Source organism: Lipotes vexillifer, unplaced genomic scaffold (genome assembly GCF_000442215.2).
Source record: "Lipotes vexillifer unplaced genomic scaffold, Lipotes_vexillifer_v1.1 scaffold961, whole genome shotgun sequence".
Taxonomy (NCBI): domain Eukaryota; kingdom Metazoa; phylum Chordata; class Mammalia; order Artiodactyla; family Lipotidae; genus Lipotes; species Lipotes vexillifer.
The window spans coordinates 922,925-942,264 of NW_006776468.1; the positions used below are offsets into that span (position 1 = coordinate 922,925).

At 42.8% G+C, this 19,340-nt stretch overlaps 2 protein-coding genes across 5 annotated transcripts in view; one reads left to right on the top strand and one right to left on the bottom strand.

Annotated features, from left to right (window-relative positions):
- The window catches only part of NASP (nuclear autoantigenic sperm protein), a 37,252-nt gene extending 21,150 nt beyond the window's left edge, over positions 1 to 16,102 (top strand). The window contains exons 4-16 of one of the 4 annotated variants that reach the window (XM_007450371.1): positions 2,904 to 3,014; positions 4,775 to 4,855; positions 5,873 to 5,982; positions 6,679 to 7,665; positions 11,300 to 11,379; positions 11,779 to 11,864; positions 11,980 to 12,053; positions 12,793 to 12,981; positions 13,098 to 13,264; positions 13,660 to 13,716; positions 13,805 to 13,882; positions 14,555 to 14,683; positions 15,184 to 15,372. In XM_007450371.1, coding sequence (XP_007450433.1) covers positions 2,904 to 3,014; positions 4,775 to 4,855; positions 5,873 to 5,982; positions 6,679 to 7,665; positions 11,300 to 11,379; positions 11,779 to 11,864; positions 11,980 to 12,053; positions 12,793 to 12,981; positions 13,098 to 13,264; positions 13,660 to 13,716; positions 13,805 to 13,882; positions 14,555 to 14,683; positions 15,184 to 15,264 — 2,230 coding nt within the window. In that variant the 3' untranslated portion in view covers positions 15,265 to 15,372. Of the gene's footprint in view, positions 1 to 2,903; positions 3,015 to 4,774; positions 4,856 to 5,872; positions 5,983 to 6,678; positions 7,666 to 11,299; positions 11,380 to 11,778; positions 11,865 to 11,979; positions 12,054 to 12,792; positions 12,982 to 13,097; positions 13,265 to 13,659; positions 13,717 to 13,804; positions 13,883 to 14,554; positions 14,684 to 15,183 lie in introns of all 4 variants that reach the window. The other 3 variants (XM_007450370.1, XM_007450373.1, XM_007450372.1) reach the window with 3 other exon arrangements.
- A 1,302-nt stretch (positions 16,103 to 17,404) lies between these two features.
- Positions 17,405 to 19,340, bottom strand: part of CCDC17 (coiled-coil domain containing 17) — a 4,288-nt gene continuing 2,352 nt past the window's right edge. The window contains 7 exon segments of the mRNA XM_007450380.1: positions 17,405 to 17,495; positions 17,497 to 17,564; positions 17,866 to 17,976; positions 18,044 to 18,254; positions 18,425 to 18,628; positions 18,787 to 18,884; positions 19,018 to 19,133. Coding sequence (XP_007450442.1) covers positions 17,405 to 17,495; positions 17,497 to 17,564; positions 17,866 to 17,976; positions 18,044 to 18,254; positions 18,425 to 18,628; positions 18,787 to 18,884; positions 19,018 to 19,133 — 899 coding nt within the window.

A 19,340-nucleotide genomic window follows, 5' to 3' on the forward strand; every position in this document is an offset into this window, starting at 1 on the left:
CGTCTCCTGCATCGGCAGGCGGACTCTCAAGCACTGCGCCACCAGGGAAGCCCCCCCCCAGTATTTTTAATCCTTGGTTGATGAGAAGGGCAAACTGTATTCCTTTTTTTTTTTTTAAAGAATATGTTGGGAGTGGGAGTTTATTAATTTATTTTTGGCTGTGTTGGGTCTTCATTTCTGTGCGTGGGCTTTCTCTAGTTGTGGCAAGCGGGGGCCCCTCTTCATCGTGATGCGTGGGCCTCTCACTATCGCGGCCTCTCTTGTTGCACAGCACAGGCTCCAGACGCGCAGGTTCAGTAGTTGTGGTACACAGGCCTAGTTGCTCCGCGGCATGTGGGATCCTCCTAGACCAGGGTTCGAACCCGTGTCCCCTGCATTAGCAGGCAGACTCTCAACCACTGCGCCACCAGGGAAGCCTGTATTCCTGTTTTTAACCCTTCGTTGATCCCCCACATCCCGTTCTACCTATTACTTCATTTCTGTTTCTTGGACAAGAAAACATGAAAGAGTTGTCGTTACTTTGTTTCTTTACTTCCCCTTTTTTATTTCCTGAACATTCTTCAGGTTTTTCTTTCACCATTCTAAAATGGTCTTGGGCTTCCCTGGTGGCGCAGTGGTTGAGAGTCCGCCTGCTGATGCAGGGGACACGGGTTCGTGCCCTGGTCTGGGAAGATCCCACATGCCGCGGAGCGGCTGGGCCCGTGAACCATGGCCGCTGAGCCTGCGCGTGCGGAGCCTGTGCTCCGCAGCAGGAGAGGCCACAACAGTGAGAGGCCCCTGTACCACAAAAAAAAAAAAAAAAGCAATGGTTTTGCTTAATGGTCATTAATGCCATCTATATTATTCCTTAATCTAGTGATTAGTTAAACTTGTCAGTAACATTTGATCCAGTGGATCACTTTTTTTACATGTCTTCATTTGGCTTCAGGGATACTATATTTTTTTCCATTACTAGCTATTCTTTTTTCAGTACGGGGAGTGACAAGGGCTTGTTCTTCCCCATTTCCCCTGCCTCTGATGTAGAAATGCTCTCAGGGCTCAGTCCTATGACTTCTTTATTAATAGTCACTCCCTAGGTAATCTCCCTCAGTTTAGCTCAGGCCTGTGGCTTTAAGCGCATGACACCCCATTTGTATCTCTAGTCCCTACATGTTTCTTGAATCTCTTCCTTTGAATATCTTGGAGGTTCAGTAGGCATCTTACAATTAACATGTCCAAAACTAGATTACCCTGCCCCTCACCTGCATTTTCCTCAGTTGACTGTCTCAGTAAATGGCAGTGTTGTATATAAATCTCAATCTAGATGGTCTAGATGATCTAGAGATCTAGATGGTCCCTGCCACTAATTCTCAGTTTTCACATCTGTAAAATGGAGCTAAGTTACAGCCTTATGAAGTGGATACCAAGATTAAATGTAAATATAGGTGTAATTATCATATGGCACATAGTAAGTGTCCATTGTTATTACAGTTGCCCAGCTAGAAAGCATTGGTTTTATCACTTTTTCATTCAAGAAATTATGTATCCAGTACATTAGCAAATTCCAAAATAAGTATATTGAGAATCTAACCATTTCTACTATTTCCTCGGTCTTAGCCTAGATTCTAAGTAGTCTTCTCCTTCTATTATTATTATTTTTTTGAAGGTTTTTTTTTTTTGTGGGGGGGAGTTGTGTTGTGTCTGTCCATGGGCTTTTTTCTAGTTGTGGCGAGTGGGGGCTGCTCTTCGTTGTGGTGTGCGGGCTTCTCATTGCGGTGGCTTCTCTTGTTGTGGGACACAGGCTGTAGGTGCACAGGCTTCAGTACTTGTGGCATGTAGGCTCAGTAGTTGTGGCTCATGGGCTCTAGAGCACAGGCTCAGTATTTGTGACACACGAGCTTAGTTGCTCTGTGGCAAGTGGAATCTTCCTGGACCAGGGCTTGAGCCCGTGTCCGCTACATTGGCAGGTGGATTCTTAACCACTGCGCCATCAGGGAAGTCCCCTAAACTGCACATTTTTGAAGTGAGCAATTTGATGAGCTTTTACATGTGTATATACCTGTAGACCAATATCATAAGATAAGGACATATTTATCATTTCACAATTTCTTTATGCTCCTTTGTACTTCATTCCCTCTCCAGGCAACCACTAATCTACCTTCTGTTGCTGTAGATGAGTTTGCATTTTGTAGAATATTATCTAAATCGAATGATACTGTATGTACTTTTTTTTTGGTATGGTATCTTTGATTCAGCATAATTAAGATTCATCCACGTTATGTGTTTCAGCAGTTCATTCCGTTTTATTGATATTCCATATTGTGGATATATCACAGTTTATCCATTTGGGTTTCTAGTTTTTGGCTACTGTAGATAAAGCTGCTATGAATATTTGTGTACGTGTCTTTATGGGCATATACTTTCATTTCTCTTGGGTTAATACCTAGGAATGGAATGGCTAGATATCATATGGTGGGTATATATCTAACTTTAAGAAACTCTCCAGCTGTTTTCTAAAGTGACTCTCCCATTTTACATTCCCGTCAGCAGAATATGAGAGTTCTGGTTGCTCTAAATCTTTGCCAACACTTGATGTGGTCAGTCTTTACATTTTCGCCATTCTAGTGGGAGTATAATAGTATCTCATTATGAGTTTAATTTGCATTTCTCAAATGACTGATGTTGTTGAACGTCTTTTCATGTGCTTATTTACCATTCATATATCTTAGTAGTGAGCTTTTTTAGTGATAGGTAAGTGTGGGTTAGCTAAGCCTTGCCAGAGTAGTTTAGAGGGTAAAGAAATTAAAGAAAGTATTATGGTTTTTTTTTTTTTTAAACAAGTATTATGGTTTAAATGTAGCAGGTATTCCAAAAATGTTGGTTCTAAAAGTATTTGACGTTTGAAAAAAATCTTTCTCTTGCAGTCTGGATGTGGATAGTGAAGCTAAGAAACTATTGGGTTTAGGACAGAAACATCTGGTGATGGGGGATATTCCAGCAGCTGTCAATGCTTTCCAGGAAGCAGCTAGTCTTTTGTAAGTACTGTGTTTTGCTATGATGGGATATTGTGTTCCTAATAAAGTTGAATCAAAAAAAGTTGTTTAACGGGATAAAAAGAATAAAGAGCAAGAGTTTAAGAAGACTTGATTATTTTTCATGTGTAAATTTATTCCTATAACTATAAAACTTATGAATCACTGCCCAATTTCAGCCTTTGATTTTCCTGAGTTAAGGTAATTTGTTTTCTGTTTGTCACTAACTAACTAACTTGTCCTAGTTTTGGTTCAGGGTCATATTTGTCCATTTTTCCCCACAACCCTTACTCCTTCTAGAACAGAATCTTATTCCTGGATGTCTGCAATAATCTTTTCAGATTATTGGCCTCTGGCCTCTGGTCTCTTCATCATCACCTGAGTCTGAAGAGCTGAGGTTCTGGTATTCAGTGGTGTGCTAAGGGTAGGGCCCAGATTTCATCTGATGCTGAGTATTTAGGTATTTTTATATAAAAGTATGTGGTTATCTTAAAATGAAAATGTTAAAATCTAAGTTTTTAAGATTAAGCACATAGAAACACGCTTCTTAGCTTATTCCTTATTCCTGGAAAGTTCAGTATTCTCACTGTCCTGCCATTAAGGGTATTTAGGAGGAAAATTTGAGATGCATTATTCTAATCTAGTAGACTACCCTTAAACATGACCTTCATCACAATAGTTTTTGTTTAGTTGTACTGTTTACTCTCACTAATCTCTCAGGCTATTAGTTGGCCTGACTTAGCATGATTTCTGCCAATCCTTTACCCCATGAAAGCTGGTTTCCTTACTCCACATTAAAGTACCTCCTCCTTACCATTTATCACACTTGTGATTTTTTTTCCTCTTCTTCTTCCCTGTCTAGATATTAATAGCTTAAATTTGTATATATAGTGCTATCTGTATTTCTAAGCATTATTTTAAATGATTTTATATACATTAACTTAATTAGTTCTTGCAGTATCTGACTGGTTCTTAACATTTCCATTTTACAGATGAGAAAACTAAGGTACTGTGAGATTAAGTAACTTGACTAAGGTTAAAAGTTAGAGGCAGGGGGCTTCCCTGGTGGCGCAGTGGTTGAGAGTCCGCCTGCCGATGCAGGGGACACGAGTTCATGCCCCGGTCTGGGAAGATCCCACATGCCGCGGAGCGGCTGGGCCCATGAGCCATGGCCGCTGGGCCTGCGTGTCCGGAGCCCGTGCTCCGCAACGGGAGAGGCCACAGCAGTGAGAGGCCCATTTACCCCAAAAAAAAAAAAAAAAAAAAAAAAAAAAAAAGTTAGAGGCAGGATTTGAACCTAGGTAGTCAGGCTCCAGAGAACATTCTCTTAACTCTTTATCATCATGCCTTTCCATGGACCTTATTCATGCTTTGGGTCCAAAGGCCCTCTAACTCTAACAATATTCTGGCCCGTATTGATCCCTATCTTATGCCAGGAAAAACGCCTATTAATGTAATTTGGCTCTTAGATTATATAGTATAACTGTAGCAAATGGATGTCTTTTAGAGTATATATTATATTCTAATTATATAATGCACATTATATATCTAAATTTGTAATTATATACTATATAGATGAAGAACAGGCAACATTAATTCATTCTTAAAGTCCCTTGGACCTTGACTTCAAAGCAAGAGGAGTGGAGCATTGGTTTCCTAGAAGGATGTGTTACAGAAGAAATGTCATTTTATAGCTAAAGAACTAGGGAAAAAATTTTTAGACTAGATGTTAATTCAGATCTTAGCTGTTATTCTCTTTGTAGAGGTAAGAAGTATGGAGAGACAGCTAATGAATGTGGAGAAGCCTTCTTTTTCTATGGGAAATCGCTTCTGGAGTTGGCAAGGTATGTCTTTCAAGCCAGGTCTTTAAGTAATATGTTTTGTATCATAGTAGTCTATTTAAAAACTTGCTTCTTTGTTTGCTAAGATTGTTTACTAGCTTTGAGATTTCACATGAGCTAAGTGGGACTGGTTTTACTAGGGGGGTTTAGAAGGAGCATGAAATATTGATGGAATTTTTTTGGGGGGGGGTGCCATGGGCTTGTGGGATATTAGTTCCCCAACCAGGGATTGAACTCGTGCCCCCAGCAGTGAAAGCGCGGAGTCCTAATCACTGGACCACCAGAGAATTCCCTTGATGGGAGTTTTGAAAGTCACTTGATAAAAAGAGTAAAGTTATACTTAGGTTATGACTTTTGCAGTAATTAGAAGCAGAGGTCTTTCCATTAGTGAATAGTCAGTAATTTATCAAAGTCCAATTTAGAGAGAGAACCTTTGAAATCACTCTCAGCTAGCCCAAAACAGTCATCCATAAGAAGGACTGAAGGAAGGACAATTTGAAAACACTGGCATTTGAAAATGTCTTAAGACTCACAAGTAGTCTTAACTGTTGGAAAGTTGTTATGTATTTTCCACCAGAATTTATTAATCAGAATAAAATATATTGAGGGTACACAGAGTAGCAAATATTCTGTAATCTATTTAATCTCAGTTCTGCTAAGTTTTCTAATTTTGTAGAGCATTCTAAGGATTTGTCATGAAAACCTTGCCAGAATGTTTTTGGCCATCTAGAGAAATGTAGGTGGATGAGAAGTTTGGGAAATATGGCCCTTTTGATAAGAGTCATCAGTGCTTTTTTAGGTGGCTGGATAAAAAGGGTATGTTTATTTCTTTCAGTGCTCTTACAGCTTTAATTTATATTAAGAGTTTTGATCATTGCATTTCTTTCATGAGTGTTTATATTCTCTGTACTTGCTTACTCTTCTGTTGCTTTTATAATACAGGACTACAGTTTCTGTCTTGCAAAGACTGTTAGGTTCTAGCCATCATACCTTTAGTGCTTTCTCCTTTTGTTCTGCTAGAATGGAGAATGGTGTGTTGGGAAATGCCCTGGAAGGTGTGCATGTGGAAGAGGAGGAAGGAGAAAAAACAGAAGAAGAAACTCTGGTGGAAAATAATGATAACATAGATGGTATGTGGAATTACATGTGATATTCAAGAGATGCGACGTTTATTTCTTGTGTACAAGTGATGGAAATAGGGCTCTCCTTATCCTGAATGATCTCTCCTGGGGTGACACCTGCATCTGGTGGAGACTGCAGGGGAGGTGGCTGATTACTGAAACTGATAGCAGGCTTTTGTAAGGGGATAACTTAATTTCCCAAATAAATCTGGTTATTTAAATTGATGTTTTAAGTATTAAAATAACCTTAAATATTTTTCTGATGTGAATTTTAAAAAGTCTTTACAGCTCAGTTATTTTAATGGCTGTGCTTTTGGAGCCCTTTTACATTTTTTTGTGTCTAAGAAAATTAAATGTTAATTTCTAATTTGAGTTTGGCTGCTAGAATTTTACATATCAGATGGAGGTCTATATAGTGTATAGAAGAGAATGTAAAGCTTGGCATCTCTTACCTAACTGATATCAGAATGCTCAAGTAAAATAATATCTAATTTAAGGAGCTTGGGTTTCTTTTGCAGTAAGTTGCTCTGCTAGCTGGGAGTTTCCCTTTGCTTTTCTCAAGGGGGCAGATAATTTGCAGGCCATCTGCTAAAACATAAGCCAGGCTGTTTGAGGGTTTAAAGGGAATGTATTTTTAGTTTCCATTTATGCCTTTATCATTAAACTCGAAGACATGTTTATGCTTCATGTTCTTTAACCATGTAGAGGAAGCAAGGGAAGAGTTGAGAGAACAGGTTTATGACGCCATGAGAGAAAAAGAAGCCAAAAAAACAGAAGACAAGTCTCTGGTAAAGCCTGAAACAGATAAAGAACAGGAAACTGATATGGAGAAGGGTAGAAGAGAAGATATGGATGTAAGTGAGCCTGCAGGGGAACTACAGGAAAAAGTTGAATCAACTCCAGATCAGTTAACTGAAACCACTAAAGAGGGAAAAGGAACGGCAGCACCAGAAGGACTGAATGAAGCTGAAGTCACTTCTAAGAAGCCAGAACAGGAAACACCAGATGCTGAGGAAGGAGAATCAGTTTCTGGAACTGACGTCCAAGAAGAGTTCAGAGAAAAAGGAGGTCAGGGAGAAGTAATTGCGAGCATAGAGGAGAAACCAAAAGAAGCTTCAGAAGAGCAACCTGTTGTGACTCTAGAAGAGCAGGGCACTGCAGTGGAGGTAGAAGCAGTCAAGCCAGTGGATGTGGGTGGGGATGAGCCAAAGGAGCAGGTAGCTGTCTCTGCAAGTGAGCCAGGAAAGGCTGTTCTTGAGCAGTTGGTAGGGCAAGAATTGTCTCCTGCTGACGAGTCACCAGAGGTGACAGCACAGGCTTCAGAGGCCTCGGCTGCAGAAGCTGGATCAGAAGTCTCCGAGAAGCCTGGGCAGGAGGAGCCAGTTCTCCCTAAGGATGGTGCAGTCAATGGACTGTCAGCTGCAGGGGATCACACTCCCAATGAACTGAAGACTAATGCAGAAGGACGGACAGAAACAGAAGATGGCTCAGGACTAGAGGAGAAGGTCAGGGCAGAGTTGGTTCCTAGCCAGGAGGAGACTAAGCTGTCTATAGAAGAGTCTGAGGCAGCTGGAGATGGGGTTGAGACTAAGGTAGCCCAGGGGGCTACTGAGAAATCCCCTGAAGACAAAGTTAAGATAGCTGCTAATGAAGAAACACAAGACAAAGAAGAACAGATGAAAGAGGGTGAAGGTAACCGGGACTTGCAAGAGCTGCAGTGGGTGGAGTACATTCTGGATTTGACTCACTAATCATGGGTAAAAGTCAGCCTTCCATTCAGGATTTTCCGTCTGCCTTTGGATTAGGAAAGGGCTAAGTGAAAATGGGGATAGTTTAAGAAGGTGGTGATAAGTTGAGCAAGTTAAAGCAAGTCTTCTTTAGCTGGCTTATAAACTAACGCTTTACTAACTGCGAAATAGGCCTTTCTGTGATATCTGAGACTTGGCTAGCTATCAGTAACTTGTACCATACTAGCCAATAAAGGTGGGTGGGAAGTGGGGTAGATAGGGAAATAGTGGGCTAGGCTGGCAGAGAATGCTGAATGGATATTCACTTGCATGCCTCTTGATTTTTAAATTTACTGTTCACTTGGTTCCTTTTTCTCTGCTTTAGGAATCAGGATTAGAGCAGTAGAATCCACTGAATTGATACACTTAAGCAGGCATGCCATTTAAATGAAGGCAGTTAACCCTTGAATGTTCTATCGCCAGAGTGGAAGAACTCTGGTAATCTTTACTTTTAGTCTTCAGTAAGTGTTTAGAGGCTTATTCACATTAGTTAAATTAGCCCCCTCCAAAGATAACAGAAAACCTAACGGTTAAGCCCTCTTGCTGCTTTCCCCCCTCATTTCATGCTTGCTTTGGCTGCTAAACTGAATTTTTTGTTACTTAGAACATTATAAAGTGTGAATGCTTTATATAGTATTATTGGTCTAATTGTGATTCAGTTTCATCAAGATGTATAAGCCTCTAATTAGCAACTCCATAACTGGCACGTCTGACTTGAGTTATACTATCATTTGAGGATTCTACTGTCCATAAGATTTATCTAATGTTGTTATTAATAACCATAGGTATATTCCAATTAATCATTATTACACATATATATTACTTATATAACTGACAGACTACTTCGAGTTCTCTTAAGTTTTAGATGTTCAAAGACCCATTATCAATATGTGTAGCTGATTCTGGTAAACTTCCTTTTACCTATGTGCAGGTCCCTGTACTCCAGCCAGCACAGGCATGGTAACCAGTAGTGAATTGGCTAAATGGTAGAACCATTGGGCTGCTTATTGGGCTTTAGGAGATATCTATGGGAAAAGCACAGGACTGAATTCCTCAATTTAAAAAAACCTCCCATGTCTTAATCTTTAATGATAATTAGCTAGAGTAGTAAAAAGCTCTGCTGGCTCTCTGAAGTTGGACTTTGAATAATAAGCTACAGTAGAGATGTCATTTCTCCACAGTTCAAAAACTATTCATTTGAGTCTCACAAGTAACATTGTTAGAGCTCTCTCACATACATTACTTTTGATTCCAAAATACAGTACTGTGTAAGTAGGTAGTATTACTCCAGTTATAGTGATGAGGAAGCTGAGGCTTAGGGGTTACGTGACTTGTTTAGGGTCAAACAGTACATCACAGTACTGGAATCTGACCCTAGATCTGATTTGAATGTATTGTTCTTCCCAAGATACCTCACACTGAGGAAGGCAACTTTCATCCCTTCTCTTAACCCACCTCTTGTCAGAAATTTACGTGGTAACACTAGCCTGCAGAAATCTTACAAGAGGTTTTCTCTTAAAACCTCCATTTCCTGCCATCTCTTGGGCTCTCTATATCCCTTAAAAAAAAAAAAAAGATAATAAGCCCGTTCTTTTCTCATTGTCACACTAGATATGATTGGTAAGTGAACAAAATTTTAATGTTGTAGGCATAAAGCTTGGCCATGCTCAGATAGACTGTACAGGTCAATTTGTAGTGCTTCCTGACTATCCTTTGGGAATGCTAGAATAACCAGAGAATCAGCAGATTGCCTTTACTTGGCCTTTGAGAGTCATTCTTCTGGTTTGCACAACTCTGCCCGTACTGTTTTGAAGATGCTACAAGATCAGAGAAATGGTATGTTATAAAACATTGTTACCCTTTCTCTGAAGGATGGCATACCACAAAAAAGACTCCATTTTCAAAGAAGCTTAGAAAATATTTTAACAAATCTCTTTACTGAGGCCTTCACTGCATTCCTAGTAATATGTGGGTACAGATTACCAGGTTGGAAAGTGTTATTTTAAAGTAATGGCTTTCTCATTAACCTAGCTCCCTCTCCACCATTCCATGAAGGTAGTGCAGATTCCTCAAGAGAAACCAATATTTTTCTCAGACCATTATAAGAATTTTAATTTAAAAATTTGATGTAAAACTCCAAATAACTATTTTATGCCAAATTAGATGTCAACTTTTAGCATTTTGGTATGAGTGGAACAGATACCAGATAAATAAGAATAATATAGAATAACAACATTTTGTCAAATTTTCCTACAAATTGGGAAGGTGAGGTGTTTGGGTTTTTTTAGTATTGTGAGAAATACAAAGATCTGCTTCACCTGTCATATATTCTGGTGGAGGATGGGCTTCATTGTCAGAGTCAGTAAAACCACCCATCTAGTCTAACATCAGGGAACTAAGTACACAAACCACTTTGAAATTTGGGCATGGAAATATAATGGTGTATGGTGGTGTGGGTACTTACTTATATTTCAGAAGCACCAAATTACATAGGCAACAGGAGAAAAGGGAGGCACTTGATAAAATGGGGTTTGTTTGCTGTAGAGGTTAACTATAATTAGCTTGTAACTTTAACTGGTTCTTAGAGGGCTTTAGTTTGTCCTAATTTATAGGACTTTTCTGTGCCTATTCCATCCTGAAGCAGTATTGTTAGATAAAAGTCCTTTAACCTGAATTCATGGCTCTAAGGTCTAGTTTTTAGTTAGGAGACAATATTTGAGCTTTTCTGCTGGTGTTAAATGCTTAATGAAAGATGGCAGAGATAGGCACATTATACCCATTTCATGAATTGTGAACCCCCAAAGGTTCATTTATTAATCATTTAACATTTTTGAACCTTAAGTGACGTGTAGAGCTATTTATCAGCAGCCTGTCCTTACAGGCAGTTAACTTGTGAGTGTTGTTAATATGGTGAAATATGGTGTTGATATGGCTGGAAATTTTAACATGGTACTGCTCACTCAAATTCTGTACGTGCTAGAGCTGGCTGGAGTGCGTGGCATGCTCATTGGTGAGAGTTGGTAAGGGCTATGCTTTTCCGTTCACAGTTCTGTTGTGGAAAAGCTAGTCTCTGGAGTATTCTTGCTTTGAATGGACTGGAGTAATTTAACTTTTGGTATTTTTTTGGCCTTATTAGTATTAACTGACAATTGGCTTAAAGACCCCAGGAATACTGGCTGAGGCCTCCAACTGATTCTGGTTGAGTTGATGGAAGCTTCTAAAGCCCATGAATAAAAGTCAGCTGATCTGTTTTGATCTGAACGGTCCAGGTTGACTTTTAGAAGAGAAACACAGCCTGTTGATCATTGAAACTCTGAACCATAGACACTATAAGATTATACAGTCTAAGTCTGGATTAGACTTGAATTAGACTGTTAACCACTGGCTTTATTATTTATATCCAGTTCAGATGTTAACTGATTTGGCTTAGTATCTGGCCTGTCCTACCTCAGAATACAGGTTATTTGACAAATGTTCATTGGAATTTTTGACTTGTCAGATCCTTAATATTCTCAATACTGAAGAATTTTTACTTGCAGAAACCGAGGGCTCAGAAGAGGAGGATAAAGAAAATGACAAGGCTGAAGAAACACCAAATGATTCACTTCTTGAAAACAAGGTGAATTATTTGTTCAGTATCATTGTCTACTTTCTTATTGTGGGACTTTGGTTTACTAGTGTAGGCATGATTATTATAGGTAGCTGTTTCTTGGTTAGGGATTGGGGACCCTTTATTCATGCTGGGAATAGACAGATCCATTTGAACCCAGGGGGTCCTGTCAGTTAGGACATGACCCAACATATCACTGCTAACTATCACTGACATAAGGTGATATGGGGTAGACTTTGTAGGGGTCCATTCTGTAGGTTTAGGGAGAAAAATATGAACTTTGAATCCTGTATCAGTCTCTCCCCATCCCACACCCCCAAGCTATACTAAATTATACATTTAGATTTATAATCAAATGATGCCTGTCCTGTACTTCTGCCTAATACTAATGATTTGGATATACTTCAGTCTCTTCAAGAAAATGAAGAAGAGGAGATTGGGAACCTAGAGCTTGCCTGGGATATGCTGGATTTAGCAAAGATCATTTTTAAAAGGTAAAACTCTTGGTGCTTCTAGGGTTAGGTTGGGAGCTTGGTGGTTGAAGACAAAGCAGTTAGGGTTCAACAGATGCTTATTAATAAGGTTTCTGACCATCTTTCCTCCTTTTAGGCAAGACACGAAAGAAGCTCAGCTTTATGCTGCACAGGCACATCTTAAACTTGGAGAAGTTAGTGTTGAATCTGGTAATACATTTTCCATTTTACTCTCTTCTGTAACACATCCCTTGCCCCTGCCTTAATCTTCCTCTAATTCCTTAAATCTAGCTCAGTTGATCATAAATTGTGGGCAGTTAGCTTTAAAAGGACAGTAGGCTTTTTTTCTTTTTGGCCGTATTGTGCAGCATGTGGGATCTTAGTTCCCCAGCCAGGGATTGAACCCCTGCCCCCTGCATTGGGAGTGCGGAGTCCTAACCACTGGACCGCCAAGGAAGTCCTTCTCAGTAGGGTTGTTTTTTTGTTTTTTTTTTTAAATTTATGGCTGCGTTCAGTCTTCCTTGCTGTGCGCAGCCTTCTCTAGTTGGGGTGAGCGGGGGCCACTCTTCGTTGCGGTGCACGGGCTGCTCATTGCAGTGGCTTCTCTTGTTGCAGAGATGGGCTGTAGGTGCGCAGACTTCAGTAGTTGTGGCTCACAAGCTCTAGAGTGCGGGCTCAGTAGTTGTGGTGCACGGGCTTATTTGCTCCGTGGCATGTGGGATCTTCCCGGACCAGGGCTCAAACCTGTGTCCCCTGCACTGGCAAGTGGATTCTTAACCACTGCCCCACTAGGGAAGCACCTCAGTAGGTTTTTTAAAGTCATTTTGATGGTTTTTAGTCAAGGGTCCTGGAGATGCTACAAAGAAAAATGAAATATAAGATGGGAGCACATTCCTGCAGCATGGTCTGAAATTTTAGAAGTATTGCTTGCTGTTTTTCTCTTCGTTAGAGAATTACATCCAAGCTGTGGAGGAGTTCCAGGCTTGCCTAAACCTGCAGGAGCAGTACCTGGAAGCCCATGATCGACTCCTTGCAGAGACCCACTACCAGCTGGGCTTGGCCTATGGGTACAACTCTCAGTATGATGAAGCAGTGGCACAGTTCAGCAAATCTATTGAAGTCATTGAGAAGAGAATGGGTGAGTAAGCATCAGCTGTTTCCACAATGATTTTGATGGATCCAGTATTGACAGTTTAAAAAAAAATGCTTCTTTTTTGTTACCTATTACTGATCACTTCAACCTGTTCTTCCTAGCTGTACTTAATGAGCATATGAAGGAGGCCGAAGGATCACCTACTGAATATGAGAAAGAAATTGAGGAGCTGAAGGAGCTGCTACCTGAAATTAGAGAGAAGATAGAAGATGCAAAGGAGTCCCAGCATAGTGGGAATGTAGCTGAATTGGCTCTGAAAGCAACTCTGGTTCGTTTGGTTTCCTTTTAAAGTTTTGATAATAGTATATTCGATATTGTTGAAGGCCCTTTATCATGGTATTAGCGTGCCATTTGCTTAAGAATCTTACTTATGACTTGGTTTCCAGGGAGTTGGAGGTCAGAGGGAATGTGAGAACTCATATACTGTTCCTCTCAAATAGTAAATATTAATGCTTAAGACAATATGCTCTGGAGCCAGACTGTGGGTTTGAATTCTATCTCAGCTACTTACTATGTGTGACCACGGGTATGAGTAGAGGAGGTGAGTGATGTTGCTACTATATGGTGGCCACTAGTATTTGAGGTCTTAAACAGTTGCTTGTAGGTGGGTCACCTGGTGGGCTCTATCCTGGGACCCACCTGGGTTTGTCATGTCTCACACAGGTGGAGAGCTCTACTTCAGGTTTCACTCCTAGTGGAGGAGGCTCTTCAGTCTCCATGGTGGGTATTCAGGTGGTTTTTGTCACTTAATATTAGACCTCAGTGTTTGTCTAGGAGTACATTGCTAACAAAGGTTTCTTATTGCCAGATCACCTGTAGAAAGTCAACAGATGGTGCTTCCTCATCAAATTGTGTGACTGATATTTCTCACCTTGTCAGAAAGAAGGTAAATCTATATGTGGTCATTTCTTTTCTGTCTTCTTCTCACTCTGCATTTTTTTTTCCTCCAAATGATGCATGAGGACTATCTTTCCTATGAACACCCCTCATACTAGGTGCAATAAGACATTCGTTTTGCAAAAATAGGCGAGGATTTGAATGAAGTTTGGTCTTGATTGAATATGTCTTCTAGCAAAACTTTCCTGGTTTTTAGCCCAAGGGCTCTCAGGAAAGGTGATGAGGAGGACTGGTCAGATGAGCCCATCTTAGGAAGCTGGCAGGTTTACAGTAGTCATTCAGCAGCAGATCTCTTGATACTTAAACTTGTGTGAGTCTGCCTTCTGCCTGTGGCAGTAATTTTTTTCTCTTGTGGAAGAGCCTGAACTCTTGCTTTGTTTCCTGACTCAGATGTAGGAATTCAAATTTGTGGGTTGGTTACTGTTCAGATCTATTCCTCATCCCCAGCCCACTCTTCCATTAGAGAGGCTGAATTGGTATGTTTGGGCAGACCAATCTATTTCTGCAGAGGACAGGTTGTGGCCAGGGAGACCCCGTGAATCCTGGTGTTGGGATCTTTGCACCATAGAGAAGAGGGGGGCGTTAAGGAATTGTTTTACAGTTGTCCTTTTGAAAACATTAAGCACACTTGTGAAGCCTTCACCATTAATTATATCTTTAGAGAAAACCGGAGGAAGAGAGCCCCCGGAAAGATGATGCAAAGAAAGCCAAACAAGAGCCGGAGGTGAATGGAGGCAGTGGGGATGCTGTCTCCAGTGGAACTGAAGTTTCGGAAAACATGGAGGAGGAGGTGGGCAGTTAAGCAGGGTTTGGACACTTGCCTCATTTCCCCTTGTTCTCAGGGCCTGGGGAAACCAGTCCTCCTAATTGCATGTTCCCCAGCTTGACCCTGTTTGGATTACTTGAGTGCAACCTTCATAAAAACAATGAGGTCATACAGGAAACAGTTTGGTTACAAAATATAGGACGTCTCATTGACAAATGGAACCTATATACATACCACCGGTCCCACTCTAATGAATGTATGAGAAGACACTTAATTGGCAAGACCATTCAGTGTTTTTTTTTTGGTCCTCTTTCTAATATATGAACACTGGCTCTGTCAGCCCTATTACAGAGAATTTAGGAAATGGCCTTATAACTTGTGGTCATTGCCCTTTTAGTGTAGAGAGCAAAGCAGAATTTAAGGGACCTGTGTTTATTTCCTCTGACTGAGCCCTGCTCAGTTGTGGAAGAAAGAATGGCTTAAAGTAGGGTCATTTATGCCCAGGCTCCTTGTTTATCTTCCAGGCTGAGAATCAGGCTGAATGCCGGGCAGCAGTGGAGGGGACAGTGGAGGCTGGAGCTACAGTTGAAAGCACTGCATGTTAAGAGAGGGAGCAGAGCCTTCCTCCCAATGGAAGGTGTTTTTGTATATAATGTATTTTTTCACTTTTGGGGGATTCTTTTTGTATAACTTCAATAAAGATTGTAAGCAAAGGTTGAGGCTTTGATGATTTTTTTTTTTTTTTCCTTAAATATTGGCTAAATGTGTGCCTTGGAGCACTCCGGGTTTTATATGGTGGCCAAAGGTTTTTGTGGGGTTTTTTTCCCTCCTCTTTACTGATCTCTGTGTTGGAAGTTCTAATCCAGATTCCTGTCTGTCTGATGTGGAGGTGATGAAATCAAGTGTGGCTGTAGGCCCTTATCTTCCAATGGTGCTATATTTTTTCCATCATAAACACTCTGAACCCAGCTGTCTTGTGAACTTTGAATGGTGTTCTCCCTGGACAGGGGCTATAAAAAACAAGACTTGGTGAAGATCTTGCTCTTTGGTGCTGATACTGTTTGATGGACTTTGACTGTGAACTGATAACAGCTTCTAAGCCAGGCCTTAGGTGGCACCTGTGTTATCCACCTCATCTCCAACTGGGGCCATAATCCTGTCCTGGAAAAAAGAACTGAAGAAAACTTGGGGCTGGGGAGCGGGGAGTGATCCTTGAGGAAACTGGTGTGCTAATTGTAGAAAATTGAGCTTTCTGGTTTGAAAGTGACTAAGGGACTGACTGACTGACTGATGGACACTCTGGATGTGGTTGGAAGAAGGAATCTGGGGGGAGAGCTGGCTGGTTGAGTTACATTTGTTATAACAGAAAATATCAACAGTTGGAATTGTTACCTGTCCACAGTTTTGACTTCTTAAATAAAGATGCTAAAAAGCTCTTGGTCTCTAGACTTGTGTTTAAAGATCTTAGAGTGGGATCGTGGGCTGCCTGGAGCGTTTCAGTGGGATGTGGGGTTGAAAGGTGGATAATGGGTCAGCAATTCTGGCTGCCCAGTGTAAGGGTGCTGGTGCTTAGGGCACTGTTACTAAAGCCATCCTATTGGGCCCTCGCTGATGTCCAGGGTGCAGGGCTAGTGTGAGACCCATGACTCGGCTGCCTGACCTGACCTTTAAGAAATTGCTATACACCAGGCAGTATTTGGATCTGAATTCCAAACAGTGCCTGCCCTCTACTACCTAAGGTGTTTAGTATTTCCAGCATTCATAGGGCTACTTTGCTGCACTGTACACACAGCAGGTTAGAACCTGCAGTTTGACTATCCAATGTTGGAGGTGCAGGGAGTTTTTTTTTTTTTTTTTTTTTTGGGGTTTTTGGGCCCCTCCCTTGTTGGGCCTCTCCCATTGTGGAGCACAGGCTCCGGACGCACAGGCTCAGTGTTTTTTTGGCGGTACTCAGGCCTCACTGTCGTGGCTTCTCCCGTTGTGGAGCACAGGCTCCGGAAGCGCAGGCTCAGCGGCCATGGCTCACGGGCCTAGCCGCTCCGCGGCATGTGGGATCTTCCCAGACTGGGGCATGAACCCGTGTCCCCTGCATTGGCAGGCAGACTCTCAACCACTGCACCACCACGGAAACCCGGAGGGAGCTCTTGACTACCAGGCCTTTGACCTTTGGCTGACACTGGGGTCTGGGGCCACGCCCAATATAACAATTCAGGTTTCACTTGTGACCATCCCACCTGCCGCCAACTTGGGAGGAACATGACTGGGTTGTCTTTCTGTAAGTGTATACGGCTACAGGAGCTCCGTTTCATGGTGACCTTGAGAACCTGGAAGGCTTCCTGGGTGATGTCCTGAAGAAGCTTGGATTTGGATGAAGAAGTGGGCGGTAAGACTGGCTTTAGCCAAAAAAACAGGTAGGAATGAGTTCATCAAGTTCCTTTAGCTGAATGAAAGACTGTCTCCAAGTCACCTTTCAGAATTTTCTTATATGCCAGGCAATACTGTAAATACCTGACATATCTGTTTAATCCTCACATCAATCTTTTTTACAAAAGGATAAGAAAGGCCAAGTACTTGTGGAAGATGGTAGAGCTGTGATGGGAGCTTATGTTGTGTGTTCACATCTGTATTTGCTTCCAGACCCTCTGTCAGAACACGGAGTAGTAAAGCTGCAGATGGGAGAACAGGCCTCAGTCTAGGCCCCAGTCTTGTGCCTGTGAAGCTACTCATATGCTCATTCTGCTGGACTCAGAAAGCCAGTGGGGGTGGGTCAAAGCTGTGCTGAGTTCCCAAACCCTCCTCTCTGTGCTCTACTCTGCCGCTGGTGGGGGTCTTCAGGAGGAGGGGGGTCAACAAAGCCAGCTGTTGGGGCCAGGGAGCTGGCCTCCAGTGAAGATGAGTTGGGCACCTGTGGAACAAGGAGAAGGTCGATCTTTAGCAAAAGGTTTATGTAGAGGTTAACAGCACAGGTTCTGGCGTCAGACCACCTTAGAGTCAACTGCTTACTGTGAACCAAGTTAACCTTGTGCTCTGATTTTCTTACTTGCTTACACAGTAGTACATACCTAATAGGATATGTGAGGGTCACATGAGTTAATTTACAGAAAACATTTAGTAGTGGGTTGGCACATACATAGTGGTCAACAAATGCTGGTTATTAACCACATCAGCCACACCTGTGGGGTCCTCAGCTATAGTTGGGCCCTCACCAGAGGTGGGTGCTGGTACTCGTGGGCACTTGCTGGATTGATCTCTGCCAGTGTCTGGACATCTGCATCTCTTGCATTCACCAGCCGAAGAAAGAGCTCGGCCTGACCTACCTGGGAAGAGGTGAAATGGTACTGCATCTGTACCGTGGAGGACCCAGTCCCCATCCTCCACACTCACCTGGGGAATCCCAATCAGCTGCCCAAGGCTAAGGCTGGGGTCCAGAGGAAGGGTCTGAAGTGGGAGACGCCAACGACCACTTAGCACCCTCTGATCCTGGTCAAATAGCACCAGCGAGGCCCGGGCTTTTGGCAGTGGTGCCTTAGCCCCTGCCAGCCCCTGCCAGGCCTGCAGCTCACAGACCAAGGATACTGATGGTGAGGGTGGTAGTCTAGAGCAACCAAAAACAGGTGTCAGGAGCCAGAAGTGGCTCTGCTCCCTTCCTAGGACTTGGCCCTCAGGGCCAGTGGCCCTGTATACACATGAGAAAATGTAGCAGAATGAGGGACAAGCCTCAATTGCAGCAAAAAGCACCAACATCATAAATCTCCACCTACTGACCTGGGTATAGGCTGCCTGCTGGCAAGGATGGCACAGTTGCCCATGGGCCCAGGAGCTGGAGGTGGGGGCAAGCAAAGGGCTGGGGGCAACGCTGTGGTCCCTCCTGTATCCTGTCCATCTCGGGCCAAGCCAGTCAATAGTTGCACCCAAATCCAAGAAGCCTCAAGGCCCCGCAGGAAGTCATAGAAAATGACAAGGCCAGCCCTAGGAAACACAGGCCTCAAGTGCACACACACCCAAGTCCTCCTCTCACCCTCCCAACCCCCAGCCAGTCCCCCAACCCTAGCTGGCCCTAGTGGTTCTCCTTAACCAGCAGTGGTGACCAAGTCACAGAGGATGTCAAAGGAGGGAGCAGGCCTCACCCAGGGTCGTAGGGTGCAGGGCCCAGAACGTCAGTTGTGGGCAGGAGGAAGTCTGCATCCAGGCCCAGTTTCCTGGCCATGGTTCCAGGAAGCTGCGACTGCAGGGGAAGAGTCAATTCCTCCAGAAAGCCTCCTAGGTGTTCTATGCTCCCCCAACTGCACAGAGCAGAACTGCCCCTGTCCCAACCCCTGGGTCCTCACAGCCTTTTCGGCGCCACCCAAGAATAGGACGCCTGTGGAGTGTGGAAGCAGCGGCAGCGGAGAAGCCACTGGAGGCGGGAGGCTTGGGGGATCTTCCCTTCTCAGGCGTGGGCTGGGATTGGCCACAAGTCTTGGTTCCCTGTGCCCTAGGTGCAGGGGAAGAGTAGGGCGCCCTTGAGCAGGATGCAGCAAGTAACTGGGCTGAGGTACTCCTCCCCCAAGAGCCAAACCCATACAGACACCTGGAGATTGGCATGGACACAGACTGATTGGGCTCAGACACAGATCTTATTCCCCTTGCATGGTGCCTCTAACCCCTTCCTCTGAGCCTGGCCTGCTGGGGAGGGCTAGGC